At 42.5% G+C, this 18,783-nt stretch overlaps 1 protein-coding gene across 1 annotated transcript in view; it reads left to right on the forward strand.

Annotated features, from left to right (window-relative positions):
• The first annotated feature begins 6,411 nt into the window (after window positions 1-6,411).
• The window catches only part of NTF3 (neurotrophin 3), a 58,073-nt gene continuing 45,701 nt past the window's right edge, over window positions 6,412-18,783 (forward strand). Inside the window, exon 1 of the mRNA XM_017824011.1 lies at window positions 6,412-6,569. Within this exon, the coding sequence (XP_017679500.1) occupies window positions 6,552-6,569 (18 nt within the window). The 5' untranslated portion in view covers window positions 6,412-6,551. The remainder of the gene's footprint in view (window positions 6,570-18,783) is intronic.

The following is an 18,783-nucleotide window of genomic DNA, read 5'->3' on the forward strand; positions in this document are numbered from 1 at the left end:
CCCTGCCTGTACATCTGCATTAGCTCAAACAGGACTTCAGCTTTCGGCTGCCTGAAAGTTGATCCATACCACGTTTGCTGCCCTGCCCCTCCTCCAGCAGATGTGATTTCACACTAAGCTTTTAGAGAATTAAAATGTAGAAGCTCAGCCAAATGGGCATCAGCATCTATCAGATAAAAAGTTTGAATAAAAATTGCATTAGTTCAAATAAAATTGCCTTGTAAGGTCAGAACACACAAGTACTGCCTACAGGGGATACAAGCCAGTGCTGAGAAATGTCCCACTGACTGCAAAAGCTGACTTCTGCTATTAAATACACCTTGTCTGCTGTATTTTGAATCAAGACATTTTTTTTCTGTTCTGAAAGACATAATCTCGAAACAAAAAGAGGAATCTTAACTAAATTATTTTATGAAAATAATCATTGCCCAATTGTATTTCCATTGTTACACCAGTTTTTGGTTCTGCATGCAAGGGAGTGAGCAAGGCTGGGGAGCATTGATTTTCCTGGAGTGTTTTACTATCCAGCTTTCCTTTCTTTGCTTTGACCTATTTTCTATGTCTTCTGGTACTGACAAATGAGAAGGACACTTATGTTTGACACTAAGAGTGGGAATGTAAACACAAACGTCAGGACATATTTCTCAGCAGCTGGAGTGTGATCAGATGTATTCTGTGGAACTGAGCATTTCATTTCAGTGATGGGTTAAATTACCTGCTTGGATCTAACAGACTCAGATAATGAAACCAGGGATGCTCTGAGGTCCTTCATTTTGGAACTGCTTGACCTCGTGGCAGATATTTTTATTTTCATTTTGGAAAAGTTAAACTTCTTGTCTTCTTTCTCTTCATCCTCTTTCAAGTTGCTTCCAATATTATTCAGGTTCCACTGCACCTGAAAGATACAGAAGCATCAGTCCAGGAGAGAAAAGCAGTCCTGTGGTTTACTTCCCTACTGGGAAAATTCCCCCAGTGATAACAACACTTCATGTCCCAAACCAAGGATATGAATATCTAATAGAAACTTCCTGAATGATTTTGCTGGGAAGTTTTCTTCCAAACCTTGGTCAGAGTCCTAAGTACGTGATGTTCCTGAAAACATTGATTTTTCAAAGATGATCTAAGTCATGTAGTCATGGGAGAGATGGGCTGAGAGAGATTACCTAGACCTTGCCTTGCCTCAGTGCAGGATCATTTACAGCCTTGTGGGTCCTGACAGTTTTCTTTACTCTGTTGGGGTGGACCTTCAATAAGGCAGCCAGATCTGGAGCTTGGGTCTGCTTTTTCCTCGTGTCTAACTTGACTAAATCGTGCTGCAATTTCTTCTCCCAGTGGTTCAGGATGTGATCTGCTTTCTTGGAGATGCAGAATTGCTCAAAGTATTCAATCATAACACCTTGCAAGTTCTCTCATCTTTTATAAGCAATTCCAATTTTCATTTTTCATCATATTGTGTGTTTTAAACTATCTTTAATCATGTTAATATATCTTTTAATCATTGCTTCTGTCATTTTCCAGGTCTTCTGTGATCTGACTACAATAAGAGCGGGATCCTGCATCCCAGTTGACATCTTACCAAAGTGCTTTTTATGTCCCAGATTGGAATTTTTCTTCCTCACAAAAGAATGGTGCTGTTACTGGGAGTAACATTAAAAACTGAACCATTAAAAACTGAAGGCACCTTTTCCCAGTTCCAGAATAAACATTGGAACCAAACTTCTTCATATAGCTTTAATTTGATTCTCTTCCTTAGGGTTTTTTTTTAAGATATTCATGGAAGTTCTAGTTTGGCAATCATAACAAATGAGTAAGGGCTGCAAAAGTATGCTTATGGTTACAAGGAATAGATTTCATTTCCCAAAATGTTGCCTATCATCAACTAACTTTGTCCTGCTGCAGCAATTCTGGATTGCTCCTGCAATAAAGATCGTCTCTGAAAAAAATTAGATACCATCAGAAAAAGGCAAACAAGTAAGTAAAAAATGTAAGTCCCAAATATGTGCTAAGCTAATAAATGATGTAGCACATTAGTAGTAGAGAGATTTGTAATCATCCATAAATTTAATCCAAAAACACAGCTATATATTGGCAAGTGTAAGTCCCCTCTTGTATATTACTTAATATATGGCTTTATTTTGATATAGGAGTACAGGTCCCTACATTCCAAGCAACAGGGAAACTTTGAAATGAAAAATATTTGTAAAACACTTAAAAATTTGGGGTGAATACTGCTGTGTTGTGCATGTAAAACTGCTGTGTTGTGTATGTATGTAAAATATTTCTCACAAAAAAGTACTAGTAGTTTAATTAGTAGATGCAAAATAGTCTGTAGCTTATTATTTCAATTAACTCTATTTTAAAAATCCCATCTAATCTTACTTTGCTCATTCTCTGTCAAGGAAATAGGTTTGCAGGTGAACTGCATAAAAGCTAACTGTAAAATGTCTTGTTTCAGGAAGAGGTCTAAAGAACAATGGCTTTTAGGATGTGACTGTCATTCCTGCTTATTTACATGCATTTTTCCCGTCCTACCCCTTGGCATGGCCACAGCTCTGGGTACCTGTTTGTGTCATCCTTGATCTACCATGCTAATTGTTATGAGCTGCTGTAATTATTTTGAGAATTTAGCAGATTATTTTTTTTGAGAAAGAGGAAAAACTGCAGAAGATAACTTCCAAGAAATCCATGTCAGAACCAAGTTTGACCTTGTTTCTGAATCCTGCTTGGAATTTTTATTTAATTTTTCTCACCTGTCTAGCCTGGGTGCAAAGAAAACCCAAATGTGAGTATATGTGATGGCTCAAGAGAGGACTGAGAGGGGACCTCATCCATGTGTGTCAGTGTCTGCAGGGAGGGGACAGAGGATGGACCAGGCACTGCTCAGGGGGGGCCCAGCAATGGCACAAGAGGCCACGGGCAGGAACTGATGCCCAGGAAGTTCCAGCTGGACATGAGGAAGAACTTCTTTGCTGTGCAGTGACTGAGCACTGAACAGATTGCCCAGAGAGGGTGTGGAGTCTCCCTCCCTGGGGATAGTCCAGAGCTGTCTGGACACAACCCTGTGCCATGTGCTCTGGGATGACCCTGCTGGAGCAGGGAGGTGGCACCAGACGACCCTCTGTGGACCCTTCCAACATTCCCTGTCCTGTGATTCTGGGATTCTATATAGAAGCCCAATGTTAATGAGGTTTCAGAAATTCTTTCAACTCTGAAATGGCACCATTTGTAGTCTTAAAACAACATAATGTTTAAATAAATATTTTCTAAAATAACCTATTCTTTCCCACCACCATTTCTACCACCAGAAAACCATACTTGAATTCATTTTTACTTTTAACGAAGCATTTGTAGCACATTTCAAGTAAGAAATTTTTCTAGAGATGTTGTCAGACCCTTCAATAAATTCTGGAAACCTGAACGAAAGTGATTTTGACATTGGAAAGGTGAACATCCTCCTGTATTGAAGATCTAAGACAAAATGTTCAGAGTTAATCTTCTGCTTCTTCTTTGCCTTTACTTCAAAACTACCCTCTTATGAAGGGAGGACCACGTGGCTGGAACATATTTCCATCTCAGGTGTGTTTGTTGATGGATATAAAACCAACATGGGAACTGCTCAAACTTGCTGAGGCTCATATAGTGTCCCTACAGTCACTTCCCCTTTCTGGATCTATTTGGGATTTCAACCACAAAGTGGTGCTGTTGCAAAAGCTAAACATTATGACACACACCCCCTGCTTTTAGAATGGCCCAAGGCATGCATTAAACCCAATAAAATTTTTATCTATTTGCATACTCACATGCATATCTTCCCTATAAATATTCAATTTTTTATCATCAAACACGATTACAGTGGTATCTGTTAATGCATAAAGAAAAATACGTGTCTTCAAAGTATATATAATATCACATGTTTTGAAGTCTGGTCAAGTGCCTAATTAATCAGATCAATGTCTACTAATTATTCCAATTAAAAGTACCAGAATTCAAAGATGACTTTCCACAGCATGCTCTGAGCAATATTTCAGATTCTTCAAGGCAGAACAGAGCCTTGTTCTTGTTCAAAGTAACATTTTTATTTTTTTTTATTTTGCCATGTCAGAACCTCAGACCCAAGGGCAACAGATGAAATGAGGTGACCATTTGGGAGCTTGATTGCTTCTCATAAAAAATTCAGAAACATGTTTAAAGCATAAAAGAAATCCTTTTCTGATAAGGGTTAGCATTAGGAAAAAACCACCCCACCCCCAGAATAATGGATGAAAAGGCAAAAATATGTAGAAAGAAGCAGCTTCTGAACATAAACATCTATAGAAGAAAGGTTAGAAAACTTGAAGGACCAAACATGTCTCCATTTTCTATAGCTGTGAAAACACCCTGCCTACAATGCTTTTTGCAGTGCACACGTATTTGGCAAGATTAAGGTGTCAGGTCTCAAATTACAAGGCCTCTGATTGCCCACAGACCCAGACACAGGGTAAAACCCCTCCACTTGTGCTCTGATAGGTTTGCCTCCCACCAAAGGTAGGCAGCCCCTCTGCTCAGGACATTTGCTTCTAGACTTCTCCTTTTGCTTCTTTTTTTTTAACTGGGCTTGCTGCAAATGCGAAGTTCCCGGGCAGGGGCTGCCTTCACATGCTTAACCCTTTGCCTGTCTCCAGAGGAACGTTCACCAGCCACAGGAAAGTTCTTCTATTCCTAGCACTGTTTGTCTACTTCAGGAGATTAAAAGCTGAGTCACATTTTAGGCATTTCTCAGATCTGACTGCAGTACCAGGGCTGGGTGGGGGACTCACAGGATTTAATTCTAGTTCCCTCCTCTTAGATGAAAAAGCACTAAATAGGATGAAAACAGCATTTAGGCACAGGGAGAATACAAAACCCATTGATTCTAGAGTTATTCAAAGTTTGAGTGGTTTTTTGATTGGCAGAGCAGCAAGTTTTAGTAGAGAATTCTTAGGAGGCAGTGGTGGAAGATGACTCTTTCCTTCTCAGCAGCCAAAGGGAACAAGCGATTCAGGCAGAATTTATGAGACAGATGCAAATTGTAAAGTGCCCTAGAGAGTATAATTTTATGGCTGAAAACATTCAGGTAAAGGGCAACAACAACCAACATCATCCATATTTCAATCCATGGTGGAAAATATTTCAGCAAAACTGTGACGACTCTCTAGGCAGATTGAAATGTCTTAAAGAAGATGGTACAATGCTTTGGCAGAATGAGAGGGCCAATCATCTTTACACAGGGAGGGGAGAAAGGAAAAATTCTTTAGTTAAATAGCAAAGGAAAAAACTCCATTAGCTAGTAAAGGAAGCATTCTTTAAGGAAACAATCTGGCAACCCTTAAGATTTAAAGTGTTGTATCACATCTTATATGACCACGTTCTTTTGGTTATGACTTGCTCAATTATGTTTGAATCAAACAGAAGATGACTTAAGCATGTAAATTTAGAGGGAGACTTTGAGGCATGCAGCTAAATTTATCAGCCATCTCTGTGAGTGATCACTCTAAATAAAAAGTTTGAAAAACCAGTCGCTGCTGGTTGCTGATGAACTTTCCATGTTTTTGGCACTTCCCATCCTTTACTTAATGGACTAATCTGCAAGTCAGAACAGGAGGAATGGACACAAATACATCCTAAAGCCTGTCCTTAACAGTGGATATTTCTTGCAACACTTATTTTTGTGTCATGGTGGGTGACTTCATTGACAGAAATGCTGAGCAAAGAAATAAATTTGTCTGAGACTCACAAATGACAGAAAGAAAAAAAAAAAAGAAAATAAAAAGAGGAACCAGAGCGAGAGAGAGCTTATGGCATTCTAGTTCCGTGTCTCTATTTCACCTGTTTTACATGTCCTATAATGACTTCTGAATATGGGTAAGAATAGCAACACATGCTGGCAATTTGAGCAAAATGTGTGCATGTGTGTCAGTGTGCATGTGGGAGACAGAGAGAGCGTGGGGGAGAGGGGGGTGGGGGGAGTGCATGGACCATTAGAGTGCAAACACAGAGACATTCCTGCAATAAAATACTCATCTTCTGAGAATTGCAGTCTGGAAGAGATGGTTATGATTTAACAAAAGAATTCTCTAAAATGTTCCCTGGTGCTAATACTGTTCTTAATAATATGAAAACATTTTGCCAGGAAGAGGAATAAGACCGTCAATCAGATTAAAAAAAAAAAAAAAAAGGAAAAAAAGAAGAAAATAGGTACAAGATGGTTTTCTTAGGGGGAAAATGACCTTTACGACAGTTTTATCATTTTCAAAAAAATGCCCTATTCTCTGAATTTCCCCAGCCAGGCGAGGTAGGTAGAGAAAGCAGAGTGTGGCAATAAAGGGGTTAATCCACGGAGCACAGAGCCATCTGGCTGAGCTGGTTTGTTATAATCGAGCAGATTATGTTCACGGGACTCAGAGTTTAAGGCTCCTCTCCCATAGAGCAACTCTGCACAACCCAAGCAGACCAACTTTGGGACTTTGAATGAACGTATTTACATCCACCTTTCTCTTCATGTCGACTTTTCTGGAAACATTCACACGGATGCCATGGTTACTCCTACCACGGTAAGGGAAATTTGACGTTTTCTAATAGGGTCCTAAGAGGGCGGGGAGGGGAGGGGGGGAGAGGGGTCTTTTAAAGAAGTATAATGGGGAGGAGGTGGGGGTCTTGCAAGCAGTAGATCTGTCCCACATGTTGCCTTTCCCATTGTGCCTCCTCCTTCCCCCACCCCTACTTGCCCTACAGTTTAGTCCTGAGGTTCCCCTCTCCTGCGGCTCCTCACGCTGTTGTTCGGGTCCCTGGCAAGAAAACAGCAGAGGAGAAATACAAGGTGCTAAAGGAGTCTGATTTAAGAGGCAAAAGCAAAGGAGACTCTTCTTTTTAAGAGGGAAATGAGCAAGTTCAGATATAACAAAAGGCGTTGAAAGTCTTGACCGTGGGTTTGCAAGAACCAGCCTCAGTACGTAGCACGCTCGCCCTCCGGCAAAGTTAGAGCCCCTGACAAGCAAAGTCAAAATTCCCAATTTCTAGACCTCGTCTGTCTCAGGTAACCAGCTTCACTGGAGCTTTCTTTTTTTGTGTGTGTGCGTGCCAGACACTGGAAACCCTATTCATGACCTCTGAATCAATCCTCATTCTCCTCAAACCCAAACACTAAATTCTCTGCGAGGAACTGGAGATCAAAAGACTCCCTGCACATCTGTGTCTAGGTGGAAAAGAAACACTCACTCTGTGCTAGGATGGCAGGGAAACTATTCCTACGCTGCAGGTTCCAGCGTTTGGTAAGTTCCTTCTAGGAATGCAGCACACAACTAATCAACGTAGACGCACATATAGAGAGCAAAATAGAAAGCTGTTTCTCATCTAAACAGCTGAAATGCAGCTTAGAGCGTCAGTTACTGGCGAGTCCTTATGGAGACACCAAACTGCTCGTAGCCAAGAGGGGAAAAAGTCCTTGAATGGTTCAGATAGTTTTCTGATCAGTTCTTAATCCTTCATTAAAATAAACGGGAAAGCTCTGTGTTGGTCCTATCTCCTGAACTATAAATATGCAGTATCTGGAGAGATGGATATTTTGGATTGAATAGGGCTGCTATGTGCACATTCTCTGGTTCCTATATTGCAAAACCAGTTATTTAGAGATGACTCTGTGAGTGTGAGGGGGGTTGCTTCTCCCCCCTCCCCCCTTTTTAAATAGACAGGGATGTGTGTTATATGGTCCAGACAATTGTTATGAGCTACAACCTTTCAGAAAGCACTCTTTGCTCTCAGGCTTGTGTGATTTGTTGCATGAGGAGTGGAAATGGTATGTAAAGTTTTGCCTTTACATTGTGCCTTCAGGAAAATATCCAGACAAATAGGAGAGACATTCTCATGCACAGAAATACCTGATCTGTGCAAGCCTGTAAGTGGAGGAGTGGTGCAAGAAACACCTAAAAATGGGATGTAAGAAAAAGGAAAATCTAATAATAATTAAAAAAAAAAAAAGGCAAAAAAAAGCCTTGCTTTGTGTCAAGGCAGACAAAAGCAGCAGAGAATGGAAGGGAGTCCAGCATGGTTCCAGCTGCCAGTAGTAAAAAGACTGGTTTTAGATACACGTGTCAGTACCAGGAGCTCTGTGTGTGAGCGTGGTGGGGGGAGGAAAATTGGGCATGATTGCAGGTGGTGGACCCAAAACACAGGGAGAAGAGGATGGACCAGCAGAGCCAGGAGGGGAGTGCTTTGTGGAGAAGGGTGCTGTATGTTGAGGCACGCAAAATAAGTAGATTTCAGAGGTTTTGTTTGGTTTGCTCTGTTGTGGGTTGTTTGTTTTTTTCTTTTTTTTTTTTTCCTCAGGGAAAGAAAAATGAAATTTTACATATAAAGATATATAAAAGGAGTCTGAAGGGAAAGTATTATATATCAGGAATAAGGTGCTATGTATTATTGTTGTGCATCGGGCTGATAAGGGCAGGTGAGCTGTGCAAAGGTGGTCAACCCAAAAAGGAAACTGCTGCAAGTCAACTGGAAAAAGAGGATCTTTGTGGGTGGAAAAAAGTGTAGAAGCTCGGAAGGGGAAGTAACACTTGAGAGAGATGGCAAAAGGTACAGACTGGAGGCTGGGTGAGGATATGAAAGGGACAAACAAGGTTGCCAGGGTCTGCAAGGGGGAGGTTGGGTATGGAGTGGGAGTGGAGGGAGAAAGGTGAAAGCACAGGGCACAAAGGATGTTTGGAGGAGGAATTAAAATGTGAACTATTGGCTATTTGGAGAGAGGTATGGAAAATAATCGGCTACATGATGCTCGTGGGGGGCGTCAAAAGGAGACACCTTTGATTCTGTCAAGAAATAGATACGAGGATGTGTTTACAAGGAAGGTGCTATGAAAGGGGAGGCTCGCATGGTGGTGGAAATGTGCTGAGAACAGGAATGCAGAGGAAAAAATGAGCTGGATGGAGATAGGGTGATATGAGGGGAAAGGGATATAGGGTCCCATAAGTATGAGAAGGGGTAGCTGATTAGAGAAATTTCAGAGGAGGTTGGAAACCCGCTGGAGTGTGCTGACTGAATACAAGGGAGAGACGGAACTGAAGAAAAAGCCATGGGAAGGTGCTGTGAAGAAATTCAAGATAGTGGAAATCATAGGGGCAGGGCGAACAAGAATATAAAGACGTGACAGGTGTTGAGAAGAATGAGAATGGGGAAAAAGTAAGGAATGTAGGAGGAAGAAATGAAGAGCTGGGTTTTCTGTAAAGATGCCTCAGCAAGAGGTGGTTTAGAGGAGACACAGGGCAAAAGAGCAGAGGGTGAGAGGAAATTTAGGATATTATTGCTTAGTAGGCAAAGAGAGGAAATAATGCAATGGTGCAGTAGTGGTTTGGTCAGCAGAACAGAGGATGCCTCCTGACTGGGCAGGTGGAGTAACACAGGGAAAGAACTGGCAACATGTTACAGGGAAATCATTTGAGGCCAAAAATGGTGAGTAAGGAATAATGTGAAGACTGTGGGAGGAGGAGAACACATACACACAGAAAAAAAAATAAAAGAGCAATTTTCTGTTACAACAGACGTAGCAAATGTGTTTATATCTCTGTGGTAGGTACTGGCTAAGTCAAACAACAAGAGGGAATGGAACAAATGTGCTCGTGGAGAAATGACTAAAGATATCAAGGGGTGGGAGGAGAAGGAATGGGAGGGAAAACTACCTGGAGGGCTGTATAAGCCACATGGCTGTCCTAAGGTCAGAAGTAAAGTGTGAAGTTTGTGGGGAGGAGAGTGGAGTTGGGAGCTGTAGAGCATGAAGTGGAAGTGAATGGGAATGACAGTTCATGTTACAAGGGGTGAGAAGCTCAGCGGAGGTCGACACACAATGGTGTGTAAGGGAGGAAGGTACCTGTCAGCCCGTGCCTGCTCGCGAGGGCTGTGGAAAGAAAGGTGAAAGGAGTGAAAAGTTGTGCCTGATAAGAGAGATTTGTGCACACAGCGTGGTCTGAATAAATGAGGGAAGCACAGGTGAGGATTGCAGACCTGGGTGTGGGGCCTGGGAGAAGGAAAACCGCTTATGGGGGAGGGAAGAGTGATGAGGAGTGAGAAAAAGTTTATGATGGTTTAAGCCATCTGTAGTTATCTGCCTCTTAGTTTAAGGCAGGCTGAGTGTGCAAGGGGCCCTACGTGCATGCAGAATGAGAGCAGACTGGGAGTTCAGTGCAAGGGGAGAGAAAGTAAGAGGCACAGGTAAATCCATATAGTCACTGACGATAAGAGCATGGATATATGGGATGCTGGTTCTGTGTGAGGGTTGGGGACAGATACGCCCAGTGAGTGTTGTGCTTGTGCGACTGGTGGAGTTGCAGAGGCGAGCACGAGATGAGAACAACACAGGAAGAAGCTGAAACCCTTTAGGGGCTTGTAAGTGTCCTGGAGTGCTGCAAGGGCCTTGAAGTTCCAAACAGCCACCCAGGAAGCCATGCTGGGGGGTAAGATGGCTTTCAGAGGCTGACTGGAGGATCACGTGTCCACTGCGCTTGTGGCACAACGCTCCGTGTCGAAATCAGTTATGTAAGGCACAGCACAGAGGTGAGTTTCGTGAGTGCTAAGAAAGAAATGTTTGCATTTAGAAGGAGGGTAGGGAAAGATGACTAACAGAGAAAATGGTTTGGTGCGTGGGTAGCACCGAACGTGTGCTAGAGGTACTTGCCTTCTGCTTGACTTGCACAGTAAGCAGACGCTCCTCCAGAGATTTTTTTTTGCAGGTTTTTTTTTTGGTGAAAAACTGCTGAATAATCCTGAGAAAATCCTAGTATGTCTAACTACAGCATTTAAACCGGCTTCATTTTGAAGCATATTAATGTAGCTTATTTTTGTGAGTTAAAACTTCAGTGCTTCTGGCACAAAAAGGCAGGGGGATTTCTCTGGGACAAGTTAACAGGGCTACTAGGTAGTTAACAAGGTTCTTGGATGAACAACCATTGGTTTGAAGTGTACATAAGGACTACAGATGTCAGTCAAAGGAAACAGGACTAGCTTTATCCATGGCTTGAAGCAGTGCAGTTGGTTGAAGGTTGAAAACATAGGATACATCTTGGGTGTGAGAGAGAAACACTAAGAACTTCTTTCCCTTCAAAACAAATGCATCCGTTCTTCAAATGTGTTCTACGAACATCTTCAAATTGTCCAGCTTGCCTAAGGCTTCAGTGTCTTCTTAAGTACTGCCCCACACTAGGTAGGAAAGTGCTCATTTCCACCCATAGCTGGTCACAAGATTGTGAGTAATCCTGGGAGACTTGCACTGGAAGAAGTCAGACCGATCACAAAGAACCTCTTAGCTTAAAAGTTGAAGCCTCTGAGCCCAGACCTTGCATACCATCAGTCACATGGATCGTGGTTCATGGGTCCCTTTCCTGTTTATTCCAAGGATCCATTCCTGCTAAAAAAGATAAGCAGGTTGTAAAATAATAGACAATTAGTGTTTGTGTAGCCATGGGTTGTGTAGGGAACCCATTGTCCTAGTTTTTTTACACTTGTTTCCCACTGTGGAGTCCAGCTCAAGCTCTCCAGCTGGATAGTTTTCCTGGCAGTGCTTGCAGCTGGTTGTTGTCTGCAGAAAGCACCTTTCTCCTGTGGTGGGAGTGAACTTCCCATCATGGCAGGCCGAAGGTGGAAGAACAGTGGAGCATTTGTCCATGAGGGGGAGATGCAGTCCCAGACACTGGGATTCAACTTGCATGAACCACAGACCACAGCCTGCTCAGCCCACTGCCACCAGTGTGACCCAGGGTGATGGCCTGGCCTCTGGGAAAATAAAAAGCAAACCATGGCATCAACCTGCCAGCTGGCTGAGAAAAGGGGCTGATGGGTACAATTCCTTCTGGATTGTTGCAGGAAGGAGATCAAAGCGAGAGCAACTGAGCTGTGTGGGGGGTGTTTGTGCCTGCCTGGACTCCTTCGCAGCCACGACACAGCCAGAGAAATGTGTTTGCAAGGGCTGGGACATCTGGGTGTCCCTGCAGATGTTTGCTGGTGCAGGGCCACGTGTGTGTCCCCCCGGTGGTGACTGGGAGTGGACAGTGGAAAGCAGAGTGGCGTGGGCAGGGATGACAGAGGTGGATGGCAGCTGTTCCTGTGTGGGAGAGTGTTCGTGCATCTGTCGGTGGGGGATGTGGGGATAAGGCACTTTCCGAGGGGACAGATGGGATGTGCGTGTGAAGAGAGAAGCCATAAGGGTGGATGTGGAGTAGTTTCAAGGTTGTGCAATGAGTGCTAGAGGGAATACACACAGCTATGTTCCTGATTGTATCATGTCCATAGGGGAAAGGGACTCCCCCACAGAAAGCCTCAAGGAAGATTATACTTCCCTTAAAAGAAATACCACACTCAAGCATCCACTTCAGTTAAGTCTCCTTTCTTCATTGTCCAAGTAAACTAAGCAAGGTGGCCCTTTCCTTCAGGGCAGCAAGCATTTGAAAGGTCAGAGCAGGACCATACACTCCTCCCTCTCTTATCTTTCTCTGCCTCTCTCTTCTCTTCACCTTTTCACGCACAGGCAAAAGGGTCTTTCCCAATTTGGCTTCTAAGCTGGTGTTCAAAATTTCCGTCCGAGGGAATGTGTGATGAAGATGTGTGTGAATGAGGATGCTGGTGTGTTGGGGAAGACTGTGTGTCTGAACGTGTTGAAACAAAGTTTGTTGGGAGTTACCTGTGGTTCAGAGAAGTAATGCACTGGTTGCATTTCAATGCACATGGAAAGGATAACAGAGTATTCCATGTCTCCATCAGGCAGTGCTGAGAAACCAGTGTACATGGCTCGTTGCCAGTCTGCTGGTACTTCAGAGGGAGTCACCACTTCCTAACCATGTAAATATACAGATTCTGTAGGACAAGGTCCTTCTGTGTTATCTACACCAAACCCACACCAGAGGTGATGGAAACGCTCTTGGGGAATTGCATCCTACAAGGAAAGATTTGCAGCACTCCTCCAACATTTCCTGTGCTTCCACTGTGCATGTCACCCATAATGGAACCACTGCAATAAATGAGCTTCTTCTCAGTTGCTCTTTCACTCCTTCCAACAATAAATTCCTTTATTTTGAGTTTGCCCCGCTATAGATCTTACATGTTTTATCTTACATTAGCTGAGTTAGCATGTGAGAAAGTGTTAATCTAGTTAATTCAAAAATATGTATTTCTAGGCAATGCCCTACAAAAATTCACCCACATTTGCCAGAAGTCTGAATCAATATAGTCAGAGGTAACTGGCAGTGAACTGTAGAGTTGCAGAAGGATGAAGTACTTTGTGCTCTATGTAAATTTTTAAAGGCCTGTCTACGCTCTGAAGTGAATTCAGGTTGTGAGCATGAAATTTAAACCCAACAGCTGCTTCTGAATAGCTCTGTGGTTAGACAAGTTCTAAGATAGCATCCTCTCCTGTGGCTTCTGCCTCAACCAGGAGGTGGACACACTTGCCACAAAATCAGACTCTATCTCCTCAAGAGATGGGATTTGGGCAATGTTTTGTTTCTGCTTCAAGCCAAATCAAATACAGACCTTGTATATCTGAGGGAGGCATTTCACCAGTTTCCCCAGTGTGCCATATGTGAGATAAACTCGTAGTACCACTAGATGGTGAGGTCTGTGATGAGATTGGTTTCAGAAATGTTAAATGATAATAGTGATGTCTTAGGAGAATAATATAAATAATATATAGTCAGTTGAGGTAAAAAACAAAAAAAAATGTTCCTTAGATGCAATGGCTACGGCAGAAATATTTAAGAAATGCTCTGGAAGAATGTGCAAACATGTCTCCGTGTGTCCTTTCTGTAGCATTCCCTGCACTTTCCTACACAGTCCTAGCACATGGTATGCACAAAACCAAACTGCAAGGTAACAGTGAAAATAAACTCCACCTTAGAAACAGAGAAACTTTACCTTGCACTGGGTTACGTAACAAACCCACAGCCATTAAGAAGGATATGTCATTTCACATGGTGGGGGTGGTCTTTCCTGGATTTGTATATCCAAAAACTATAAAATATTTATTCACTTCAATGTTTTGAGTTCCTGTGATAAGTAAAAAAAAATTCCTCCACTCATTTCTTAAATAATTTGCAGAGTCTTGTTTTACATGACTGACTTTCCAAATGAATGATGCAGATAATTCCACAACATAAAAAAATCCTTCTGAAAGGATAGGTTTTCTTTGCTGTTTATACACATTTGCATGTTATTCCACTTGGATCCCCCAACATCTTGAGCAACGTTCCTTCCTTGTCACTGTTTACTAAATATATTCCTCAAATAATTGACTTAAGCTGTCCTTTGTTTAATTCCATTCTTTATCTTAAAGAGTTAATATGTTGGTTTTTTTTCTTTAAACCTTTTCATCTATTTTTTAATTATACTTTTTTCAGTTTTCTGACTTCCCTCAATTTCATTCACAACTTTCTGGCACTAGAGTATTCAGGAATAAAGGTGATGTAGCAAAAACAGGAGAACTCTTTCATTTCTTTGTCTGCCTTCTGTAATTACACTGACTTTTGCACTTTCTCTTTTCCGTGTCTTCCTTCTACTATAAAAGAACATCTGTCTAATAAATATAGCACTAATTCATTGTTTAAATCACAGCTAGCTAATTTTCAATATTATGCTTTTCCAACTTCCTCCCTGAAATTTAATACAGGTGCTCTGAATTGATTTTCCCTAGATCTATTATCTTAGGCTCTTCTCTGCTGAATCTCTTATTCTCTGCCCATTTTTCTAACCAATCTCTGTCCTTCTACATAAAATTTTTTTCTAACCTTTACGTTCTTTCTATCCATTTGCAGCCCATTCCTTCTGCCCTGTTCCGTTTTATTTCAACTTTGCCCTTTAATGCTTTCAGACTGCTCAATGACACAACTGAAAGGAGTGTGAGGTCACCAGACACTGTTCCAACTGCACTACTTTTACCAGCACCCTGTTTTATGTCTTGCATCCAGTTTTCAGGCCAGGTTTATTTTGCAGATTAGAAGGGAGTCACATATAAGCTGAATGTCCATATGTGCAGGGACAGAGTGTAAACATGCAAGAATGTGAATGGGAAGAGGTCAATATGTGGTTGGCATCTGATTTCTTTGTCCTCCTCTTCCTGCCCTTCCTAGCACTGCCCTTGCCCTCCCTCTAGGCCGTGTAAGATTGCCATAGTTTTGCTCTTTGTTGCATTGACCAACTCTTGGAATTTTTCTACAAATTGTGCCTGCTTTCCTCTCAGGGAAGTGTCCAAGACCAGATTGGATGGGGCTCTGAGCAACCTGGTCTAATGGAAGGTGTCCCTGTCCATGGCAGTGGGGTTGGAATGAGATGACCTTTGCTGTGCCTTCCAATCCAACCCAGTCTATGATTCTGTGATCTTGTCATCACAATGGTGTTCTGATGTATTTCACATCCACCTCAGCTCTGTCACTCACACAAGCAGCATCTGTACTCAGGCCAGACTCCCTCACAGTGGTCCCAACTGGTCCTTCCTGACCACCAGAGGTCTCACATAGCTATCCTCTAATTTCAGTTCTCTCTCAAGCACCAATTTCTTTAGTAACATAAAAAACCCGAATGACTTAGGCTGGAAGAAGTGAGATCCTTCAAGATTTTGAACAAAATAAACTTCTTTTTTAAAATAAGAGGTGAAACCGTATGAGGAGTGACTGAGGTCTCTTGGTGTGTTCAGCTGGAGAAGAGGAGACTGAGGGGAGACCTCACTGCAGTTACAACTTCCTCGGGAGGGGAAACAGAGGGGCAGGCACTGAGCTCTGCTCTCTGGTGACCAGTGACAGGGCTTGAGAGAATGGCTTGAAGTGGTGTCAGGAGAGGTTTAGGTAAGATACTAGGAAAAGTTTCTTCTCCCAGAGAGTGGTTGGGCACTGAACAGGCTCCCCAGGGCAGTGGTCACAGCCCCAAACCTGACAGAGCTCAAGGAGTGTTTGGACAATGCTTTCAGGCACATGGTGGGATTGTTGGGGTGCCCTGTGCAGGGCCAGGAGTTGGACTCAATAATCCTTGTGGGTCCGTTTCAACTCAGGATATTCTATGATTCTATGAAAAAAAAAAGGGGGAAGACATTTTCATCTGATGAGCAATGAGTGGTATTATAACATCTCTGGAGCAACAGGACAAGGGGCAATGGCTTCAAACTGACAGAGAGTAGGGTTAGATTGGATATTAGGAAAGAATTCTTTCCCTTGAGGGTGGTGAGGCCCTGGCACAGGTTACCCAGAGAAGCTGTGGATGCCCCATCCCTGGAAGTGTTCAAGGCCAGGTTGGATGGGGCTCTGAACAACCTGGGCTAGTGGAAGGTGTCCCTGCCCATGGCAGGGGGTTGGAATGAGATGATCTTTAAGGTCCCTTCCAACTCAAACCATTTTATGATTCTATGACTTTTATGGAATAAAACTCCTTCTGAGAGAGATGGCAAACATCTCACCATGTTGGAACACCTTTAGGAAATATTACCTTAATATGTCTTTCTTCCTACATGGGCTCTATATGGACTTAGATCAACGTATTAATACAAAAGCTATTCATGAAGCAATCAGGGAAGAGACTTTTTTTTTCCTTTCTGCTGAGAGGTTCCGTTTCTGTGTTCAAATTACCTCTATATGTTTGAAACACTCAAGAACTATGTTTAGTTTTTTGTTGAAAGGGTAACTGTTACAGTCTCTCAGAAAAGTAAAACAATCTAAATACTATGAGATGAGTTTCAGGTGGAGCCTTTGTTGTTGTTGTTGTGTTATTTTAATGAAACAAAACAAAAACAAACAAAAGCTTCATGGAGTTAAATCTTGCCCTGAGAAGCTAAAGCTGCTTTTCACATCTGCTGGGATAGGGAGTGGTCTCCCTTGGAAGAGTTTGTGTTTTGGGGAAACAGATATGTTTTTAAAGTCCAGTGATTTTTCTCTTTTTTTTTTTTTCTATCTTTTCTCTACTAAGAAATCTTCCTGTTAATTTTACATTTCTGTCATAAGTTGCTCTCATTTGCCTCATTTGTCTGAAATAAGAGCTGATGAATTTTTAGTGTTATCAGTCCTTTGAACCACCATTAAGCAAATTTTGTTGGCTTAGTTGTTCATTGGTGAGTTCATTTGTTTGCCTTAATCTTTCTCTGCATCTCCAGTTCAGATTGTGCCTTCACTGACTCGGTGTCTGGTTTGACACCAGCACATCCACTGAACCCAATGCATTTATTTCTGATTGACACAGAATCAGGGGTCCCCAGCTGAGCAAACACGGAAACCCACCTGACTGCAGGCCAAATTCTGCCCTCAGCTGCACCCAGGGAATCCTACTAAAATTAATGGGTCTGTAACCTTGAATTTGCATATTTGTTGGTTTTTTTCCCAAACAATGAATGCACATCCAAAACCTTTTAGTATGCTGAATCATAAAAATCAGAGAGGGGGGAAAATATGCCTATATTAGATCACTGGTATATTTGTTCAGAAAAATTGCAATAAATCCTTTTCTTTGTTGTTTTCTTTTTTTGCTGGAATTTGTCAGTTCCTCCGAAACAAAGCATTCCCCTGTCTGTTCTACTAAATCTCAACTAAGTCCCCGTGGACGCCAAAGTTTAAAAAGCTGGCAGGCTTCCCCCTTGCTCAAAACCCAGTGTCCTTGTTGACCCATCTGTTGGCTGTTAGAGACACCAGCCATCCACAGACTAGGGAACTGGTACTTGGAGCTGCAAGGATAACACCAGGGAAGCCTGTTAACCTGGAACAACCAAGAGCATGATATTGTTCCCCCACAAGAGAGTCTGAAAGCTGCTGGACTTGGAAGGTAAAGTGAAATTCCTCAGGACTGGAGCATTAAACCCAACAAAATCTATCTCCTAGCACAGTCTAATATCTCCTAATATGGTCTGTGGTTCTAAGATCCCAGCCAGCCAGATAGCATATTCTTCAAAGCTCTGTCATGTCTAATTTTAAATTCATCAAGTGACTGGGCTTCCACCACTCCACTTAAAATTTTCATACCATCCCCCATCCAACTTGAGTGCCATTCATTACTACAGTATTGAGTGCTTTCCCATGTACAGTTGTTAGCAACAACACAATCCTGGATGGCAGTAGGACAACCGGCAACAGACCTTTTTAGAGTAGCAGTTTGGTTCCCATTTAATTTTTCTTTAGTTAACTTCTAGAGATCATTTTTTGTGATGGCATTCTTTGAGGAAGAAGTGAAAATAAAAGGTATCATTGTTGAGAGTAACAGAAATATTTTAATAAATAACTTGTTCGTGGAGAACAGCCCTTTCTCAAAAGAAAGAGGTTGCAGTGGTGGGGCTGCACCTCAAGTCCTGTGTTTAGTTCTCGGCCTCTCACTTCAAGAAGGACATTGAGGGGCTGGAGTGAGTCCAGAGAAGGGCAATGGAGGTGGGGAAGGGTCTGGAGCACAAGTCCTGTGAGAAGCAGCTGAGGGAGCTGGGGGTGTTTAGCCTGGAGAAAAGGAGGTTCAGGGAAGACCTCATCACCTACTGAAAGGAGGTTGTAAGCCAGGTGGGGTTGGTCTCTTCTCCCAGGCAACAGGACAAGAGGAAATGGCCAGGGGAAGGTTTAGGTTGGACATCACAAAGAATTTCTTCACTGAAAAGGTGATTAGACATTGGAATGGGCTGTCTAGAGAGGTGGTGGAGCCCTCATCCCTGGAGATCCCAGAAATGACCGGACGTGGCACTCAGTGCTCTGAGCTGGGTGACAAGGTGAGGATTGGGCACTGGTTGGACTTGGTGATCCTGGAGGTCCTTCAAAACCTAAATGATTTTGTGAGTCTGTG

The sequence above is a fragment of the Lepidothrix coronata genome, unplaced genomic scaffold, assembly GCF_001604755.1.
Source record: "Lepidothrix coronata isolate B3197 unplaced genomic scaffold, Lepidothrix_coronata-1.0 Scaffold107, whole genome shotgun sequence".
In the NCBI taxonomy this organism is placed as follows: domain Eukaryota; kingdom Metazoa; phylum Chordata; class Aves; order Passeriformes; family Pipridae; genus Lepidothrix; species Lepidothrix coronata.